At 40.1% G+C, this 8,268-nt stretch overlaps 1 protein-coding gene across 1 annotated transcript in view; it reads left to right on the plus strand.

Annotated features, from left to right (window-relative positions):
* RASEF (RAS and EF-hand domain containing) overlaps window positions 1-6,721 on the plus strand; it is a 103,132-nt gene extending 96,411 nt beyond the window's left edge. The window contains exon 17 of the mRNA XM_040355631.1: window positions 5,680-6,721. Within this exon, the coding sequence (XP_040211565.1) occupies window positions 5,680-5,788 (109 nt within the window). The 3' untranslated portion in view covers window positions 5,789-6,721. The remainder of the gene's footprint in view (window positions 1-5,679) is intronic.
* Window positions 6,722-8,268: the final 1,547 nt, after the last annotated feature.

The raw sequence follows: 8,268 nt of genomic DNA on the forward strand, positions 1-8,268 counted from the left end.
CACGCATCTTGCACCATTATGTGTATTTGTCCAGGCGTTGTGTTAGGAAAGCGAATGAATTTTCGCTTTCCTAACACTGAACCGCCTCTCAGTCAATCAGGTGCTCAGGTCTGTTACCTGTCACCTGATTGGCTGAAACGACAGGCGCTGTGATTGGATGCCTATCAGGCATCCAATCATAGCAGAGGACAGGAGAAGACATCGAGGAGCGTGGAGGACACCTCTGCCCCACAAGACAAATGCAGACTGGCAGCATTTGATGGGCACAGTAGCGGCAATTGATGGCACAGTGGCTGCGTTTGATGGGCACAGTGGCTGCGCTTGATGGCACCGTGACGGCAATTGATGGGCACAGTAGCTGTGTTTGATGGGCACAGTGGCTGCATTTGATGGCACCGTGATGACAATTGATGGGCACAGTAGCTGCGTTTGATGGGCACAGTGGCTTCAATTGGATGGGTTTTCTTTTCAGTTTGTTTGCGACCCCCAAAAATGTTGAGCACCAGCCGTCACTGCCCCCTTCTAGAAATACTTATTGTCTGGTTTAAAGGGGAACTCTGCAGACTCTCGGGTAAAACGGAACTCTGATGTAAGTGGGATCTAAGTGGACTCTGTGGTAACCAGAGACCCCCTCACATCAGAGCCCCCCCCCCTTTACATCACAGTCTGAAGAGCTCCCTTTTCTGTCAGAGCCCCCCCTTACAGTGTATATAAAGGGGGAATTTGATGAAAGAGGGGAAATCCTGATATAAGAGGAAATGCTGGGGACTCTAGTGACCTAAGACCCCCTTATATGACAATTCCCCTTTGCACCACAGTCCACAGCATTCTTTACATCAGGTTTCCCAGTCTAAAGGGGAACTCTGGGGACTCTGATGTAAAAGGGGAAACTGTGAGATAAGATGTAACACTATTGATTCTGGTGTAAGGAGGAATGCTGTGGACTCTGATGTAATGGAGGACTCAGATTTGAGGGGGGGAACTGTGACATATGTAGCGATACGCAAACAAATCGCTCTTCATAGAGCATTTTAGAGGTGGCAAGGAGGTGTTGTATCGCCTCCACACCACCTGCTTTAACCCCCTGAACTGCACACAGTTGCGTGGAGCTTGCAAAGTGCCGGCATTCACTTGACTGGGTCAAAGTCAACGGGTGCTACACCTGCTGAAAGCAAAAAGGGGTATAATTGCAGCTGCTGCATTTGCCTCTACAGCTAAAAGGTGGTAGCGGTTGAGGAGTGGTAAAAGAATGGCTCAGCATATACATATACATACATATATATGTGTGTATATATATATATATATATATATATATATATATATATATATATATATAAAAAATATACACACACGTGTGTTTGAGCTTTGGGGTGCACACACTAATGCCATAGGCTGCGCACGCCTATGCATACAGGTGACGCTGGAGTGAGTGTATGTAGACAGAAATGTGACTGAATAAGCATGGAAGAGATCAGAAGCACCAAGATTTAACAAAGGATGAAAATGGAAAATATATAGCAATTGTTAATGCAAACTAAATGCTATCCAATGATAAAAAATAATCAAAGACAAGAAATGATGGAAGCACCAACCCACTGCCAAATTGCTGGTTTATATGAGAAATAGACACTGTCTGTCACTAATAGCATTTAAAGCGGGGGTTCACCCTATAAACAATTTCTAACACTACATCCAGCCCAGTTCTGCAAATAAAATTACACTGACCTTTTTTTTTTCGTAGTGTTAGAAATTTTTTATAGGGTGAACCCCCGCTTTAAGCAATTCCCACTTTACAACTGCCACTTCTCAGCGCTGATGAAGAGAGACTACTGCAGTCCCCGAAATGCGTTTGCTTTCCTTCATTGACTGCTGAGTCTAATAAAGACTGTTCTGGACACTTACTAGTGGGCTGGCACGTCTGTCATTTCTAATCTTTGAAGATTTATAAAAGGACCACCTGTAGGGCCACTGTATGGATGCAGAGCTGCCTGCTAAACCCTCAAACTAAACCTACGAACAAATACTAAGATCCATCTTCACTAACGCTGCTTCTACACCTAATAAAACGTCATTCAGCTGTAAAAGTATAGAAATTGTTTAATTTCCCCAATTCTTGCCTAACAAGCTTGTCTTAAGCTGGCCATACATTATACAACTTTCTTGATCAATTTCCTTTAGATTTACCTTCAACTATGTAGTGCAAGGGTCTATTTGGTTGCATACAAATTGAGAGTCTTTGATAAGATTATTATATAGTTTTGGTAAATCTTAAGGAATATTGTACAAGAAAATTGTATAATGTATGGCCAGCCTTAACCTATAAAGTGATACTGTTTCATACTGTGGCAGGTTAGCTCCCCTGAACGAATCACCATAGCTTTAAGTCGGGCCGCTTTAAGTGCTGTAGCGGGCACCGGGCACGCGCCCTGTGGCACAACCGCTGGAGCCAATGCTCGTGGCTGCCGGGCCACCTGCGATGCTCGCTGGCCACCCGTGACTGCTCCTCACAGAGACAGAATGGAGATCTGTCAATATAAATAGAGAGATCTCCGTTCTGTCAGGGGAGAAGAGACAGATCTCCTGTTTTTACTGTTGAGGAACTCCTCCTTCAGGCAGTCCCAGCCCCCCACAGTTAGAAACACTCCCTAGGCAAAACAGTTAACCCCTTGATTGCCCCTTAGTGTTGACCCCTTCCTTGCCTGTGACATTTATACAGTAATCAGTGGTTCCAAAAAAGTGTCCAATCTGTCTGACGCAATGTCACAGTCCCGCTAAAAATCACAGATCACCGAATTACTAGCAAGAAAAAAAAATTATGAAAAAAATGCCATAAATCTATTCCCTATGCTAAAACCTTTGTGCAAACCAATCAATATACGCTTATTGCAATTGAGGAAGAAATTAGATTTTTTTGTGAGGATATTTATTATAGCAAAAATCAAAAAATATTGCTTGTTTTTTAAAAATTTACGCTTTTTTTAGGTTTACTGCGCAAAAAATAAAAACCGCAGAGGTGATCAAATACCACCAAAAGAAATCTCTATTTGTGGGAAAAAAAGGACATTTTGTTTGGGTACAATGTCACCACCACGCAATTGTCAGTGCCGTATCGCAAAAAATGGCCTGGTCATGAAGGGGGCAAATAACCAATATGATTATTTAAATTTTTGTTTTGCTGTTCAAAATTAATATAAGCTGTTGCTTGGGTACTGTGCCACATGAGTGTAGTAATGTGTTGTTCAATGGCATTAGTTCTTTTTTTTTGGAGGGGGGGGCCCCATACAACATTTTGCTATGGGGCCCTGTGATTTCTAGTTACGCCCCTGATCAGATTCCTAATAAAAGGTCACTGTCGTGTCAAACATTAGTTGTTTTAAATGATTTGCTACAACAGTGATTCTGAAGTGAACGCAGCTCAGCTGTTGACTGTGTTTGTCAGTCCCAGCTTCTAATGAAGAAGATGGACAACATACCTGTCCTAAACATGGCCAAGTAAGGTACTCATAACCAAAACATCCTGGGCTCATTGAGAGGTGGAAAAGTGTTTTGAAGGAGGAGGATGCTTTTCAGGGGACAAACTATTTTTCTTATGAACGATCAAAGCAATGGTTCCTGCTGCTGTCAGTGCGTCCTGTCCAGAGAGGAGGGGAGGGCAGCACTGCTGCAGATAGGCACAGCCCTTGATCGAGATTTAGAGGGAGGGAGGGAGCAATTGGTGGCTGATTTTTTTAACGTAATGCAGGGAATGCATTAAGGTAAAGAATGTCTTGACTTTAAAACCATTTTAACGGTTATTAAAAAATAAAATAAAAAAAAAGACTAGGAGTAATTTAAATGTTTTCTTTCTTGTCTATCGAGGGACCAATAATTTGGATGATGCTGTCAGGTTATACTACATACATAACTATAATGCATACAGTAACACCACCTCTACATACATACCCTCATTTTTTGTCAGTGTCCTAGGAGGATGGATGTCTTCTTATCAGCTCTTCAGCCCACACACCATCTGTGATGGGACCACAGTCTCCTGGTTATTTTCATTGATCTGGGGAAAGAGGGGGGGGGGGTCTGGAGCTTTCCCAGACCTATGGATTGAGATCAGCTATAGACAGGATTGTTCTTCACAAGGCACCTCTTCATACCAGAAAGGATGTATCCTCTGGTGTACCAGAGAAGAGCTTTATCTACAGCTCTGTCTTGTTCCCATCTTGCCATTCTGGGGCTAGCATCTGCCTCCCATTTCCTGCCTACCATTGTGAGAGTGCTTTCCCTGCATCCTTCCTTTTCAGTTATGCTGACTTTGTGTGCTCTGAGTTTTCTGGCAAACTTATGAGTCACTTCACACGCTTTGTAGACAGTTGTGTTTTTGCTGTTCCAGGCTTTTTCCTGATAAGTTTTGCTTAGTGAGGTTAGTTCAGACAAACACCTAATATAGAAGCAGACCTCTTTTCCCTTAATCTATCAGGTAGCAGCCTCATCAGGTGTCAAAGCTGGGCATTGCTGCTTCAGATGGTTGTTGTTCTGCAGGCCGTCTCTAGTTTTGTTCCATTGGGTCTGTTACCAACCCCTCAGTTATGCCTTGTACACACGATCGGAATTTCCGATGGAAAAAGTCTAATGACTTTTTCCATTGTATTTTCCAATCGTTTGTAGCCCCATCAGAGTTGTTTCATCGGAAATTCCAATGAATTCCATCGGACTTTAGATATAGAACATGTTCTATATTTTTCAGATGGAATTACGTGATTTGGCCGGGCAAAAGCCTGATCATGTGTACGCAGCATTAGATTTCTTTAGATGTCCTAAAATACCTTTTTTCCTGTGTCCCTCAAGAAAATAGTTATTCAAGGCTTCCTTCCCTCTGTGTTTATGTTCATTCTCTTGGATCTGCTTGCTTGGGCATTAAGGGTAAAGAAGGGGTTATCCTGGGCCGGGCTACATTTTTTTTTTCATTTGTCAATTTCCAATTCCTCTGTAGGCAGCATTATAAACAAATGGTATTTTAATTTCTGTGTCTCTCAAACTTCAAGAAAATGATTTTAATGTGAGTGCAAAAAATATATATTTTGTTATTTTAACTAAAATATTTTAAAACACTTATGCCTCATACACACGAGCGGAATTTCCACCAGCAAAAGTCTGATGTGAGCTTTTCATCGGAAATTCTGACTGTGTCCATCAGACTTTTGCTGTTGGAATTTCTGCCAGCAAAAGTTTGAGAGCAGGTTCTCAATTTTTCCGACGGAAAAAATTCCAATCAGAAAATCCAGTTGCCTGTATGAAATTCCGACGGGGAAAAAAACATGCATGCTTGGAAACAATTCGACGCATGCTCTGAAGCATTGAACTTCTTTTTCTCGCCTCGTCGTAGTGTTGTACGTCACCACGTTCTTAAAGCTCGAAAGTTCAGAGAACTTTTGTGTGACCGTGTGTATGCAAGGCAGGTTTGAGCGGAATTCCGTCGGAAAAAAGTTGGATGGGTTTTCCGACAGAATTCCGCTCGTGTGTACAGGGCATAACAGTGCTTTATGTTTGATTTGAGGCCTTCAATAAAAAGGCAATAATTTCAAGTTTTACATTTTAATAAAGGCACAAACAATTGGATATTTTGTGAGTATGTGTTTTCTAGGTTTACCTATGTCACTGAAACTTTTTCTGTGAACTTTTGTTGCTCAGGGAAGTGAGAAAAAGATGCGACAACGAAGATGACAGAGGATCTGTAACTAATCTTTCAGGGGCCATCACCAAAAAACCAACACAAATGAAAAACTGCTGTAATGTTTAAAAAACTGGCACACAAACCATCCAGGATTTTTTGTTTTATAAGTTGTATTTCCAATTAATATGAAGGAATTTTGTATAGGTTTTATTTTTGTTGCATGTATGTTTTTTCTTTAAATTACATTGGGGTTCATGAATAAAACCAAGAGGAAAGAAAAGAGTAGGGTTTACCATGTAAAGCATTCAGATTTGAATGTGCTCTGTTAATACCCTGTTTGGTTACTCAGGGCAAAATGGATACTTATCTTTCCTGTCAGTGTTATTCATCCACTCTGTTGTTAGCTCTTGCTTTGTGCATTGTTATTTATCATGAAAAACATATGTAAATTGAAAGAAATGTAAGCATTTGTATATGAGTTGGAACTATAACCTGCTTTGTTTCTGTTGTGGTACATTCTGAATGAAATGCCCAACTGTGAAAATGAATAGCTTTATAATAGAGCAGACACCTACGGTATATGGTCCACTTTCCATGTGCCAATGAGCAGACCGGCGGACTGGTTACACAGGTAACAATTAGCCCCATTCACACTTTAGCATTTTTCTCCTATTGAAGTGCTCTATTCTCCCAGAAAACAAACCCTTGTAGCTTCATAAACATGCAAAAACACAAAAAAACATGTAATATATCTGTACAATGCCTAAAAATGCTTAAAAATCACCAGGAACACACTCTCTGCTCAGTTGTGAAAGCAGGGGGAATGTCTATTATCCCATATACTGTAAAGAGGCAGACAGCACTTTAGGGGAAATGGCTTTCTAAGACCGAATGGTAAAGTTAAAGCTTGTGCTGGTTGCTCCTGGTAAAGCTATCTGTTTACATGGTTGGGATTTACCACAAGTTTGTTTTTCAACCATTTGTAAATATCTCTCTATCTGTGTCTCAGTTATGCAACTGCTCTTATACATAATTTATTAAAAATGTTTATCCACCACCTATTTGCCTAATGCATTTTTAATTAGACCCAGATATCCTCGTAAAGGTAACAGTAATGTGTGTAGAAATTATAAAGTGTATATTTTTTTAAAGAAAAAAACATTTGTTTATAAACAGTGTTTTTTTCCAAAAATGTGCCACTTATTCAGAGATTGCAGGAGATAGTTGCATAGTGGTGAGTGTTAATATCTGTGCTGTGTAGTTAAATACCAAATTCATCTTTTTAAAAAAAAATATATAAATACATGTTTTTGCAGGTAAAAAAATGTGAATTTTTTTTTCTCAGGAACCCTCCAGAGCATTACGATCAGGATCCTGCAGAAGCTTGTTACGGCTTTTTGCCTGTACCTCTGTATGAACTCTGTTTAAAATCTTTAGTAAGTGTCACCAGTGCCCCCAGAGATCATTAAGAACTACAAGTGATCTGCAACGATAGAAGAACAAACTTTGCACACTTGTAGAGAAGAAATAGGGCTACATGTGTGCCAAGTTCCGGGTCCAGGGGACCTACGACCGGCCGTTGCCGAGTCCCTAAAGTTCGGGAGATCAGGCACAAAAAGGTGACTCGAGTATAAGCCAAGGGGGCATTTTCAGCACAAAATAATGTGCTGAAAAACTCGGCTTATACTCAGGTATATACAGTACACATTCTTACCAACCAGTAAATACATTTTAAAACAAGCCCATACTGACATTTGTAGCTATAGGCACTGTAGAGCAATTCCTTCACATACTTTACAGCAGAAGCACTGAAATCTTCAAATTGTTCTCTTGACTCAGCTCACATCGCACCCTCCTGCCATCAGTTACCCAGGATCAGAGCCTTCCTCCATTCTAAATCATAATTAAAAATACAGTGCAAGTGCTTTGCCAAAAAATCACATGACCCCAGCAAGTTATAGCTGGAAATCCTGTCGCCATTTTTTTGTTCCTGGTTTTATGTCGCAAGTCATCTTTCTTTGATGACTGCAGTTCATCCATTATCATTGGTATTACTTCAAGAGATATTATCATTCACAGTAGACCCACTAATGTTCCACAGTCAGTAGTCATTTGATAAGCCTTTATATTTTATACTACTACAATAAAGCGTTTGATAATAGAATGAGGCACTTGAGACTGGTTCTTAAGATCTAAGAACATAATCTAGGTACCGAATCTGGTACTTACAGTACTATTAAGTTAATTTCATGAACAATTGTAAAGAATAAGTAAGAATCAACTCATCAAAGTAAACCTGTCACATACTGTAGTATGTCAAACTGAGCATATGGTTAGAAAACAAGAAACTCTCTAAAAAAATCAGTAGGTCCAAGAAAGAGGCAGCTGAAGTTGTAAATCTTGTAACTTTTCCCAGAAAATGTACCTCTTTACCACTCCTACTCTCTGAACATCCTTAATGGTTATCTGGTTACTGAGGCCATTCAACACATATTGAATGCAGGGAATAGCATGTTTGATTATACACACACACACACACACACACACACATATATATATATATATATTGTTGCTTTTTAGATCTTAATATTTGTTATTATATTAAT

The sequence above is a fragment of the Rana temporaria genome, chromosome 1 (genome assembly GCF_905171775.1).
Source record: "Rana temporaria chromosome 1, aRanTem1.1, whole genome shotgun sequence".
NCBI classification, from domain to species: domain Eukaryota; kingdom Metazoa; phylum Chordata; class Amphibia; order Anura; family Ranidae; genus Rana; species Rana temporaria.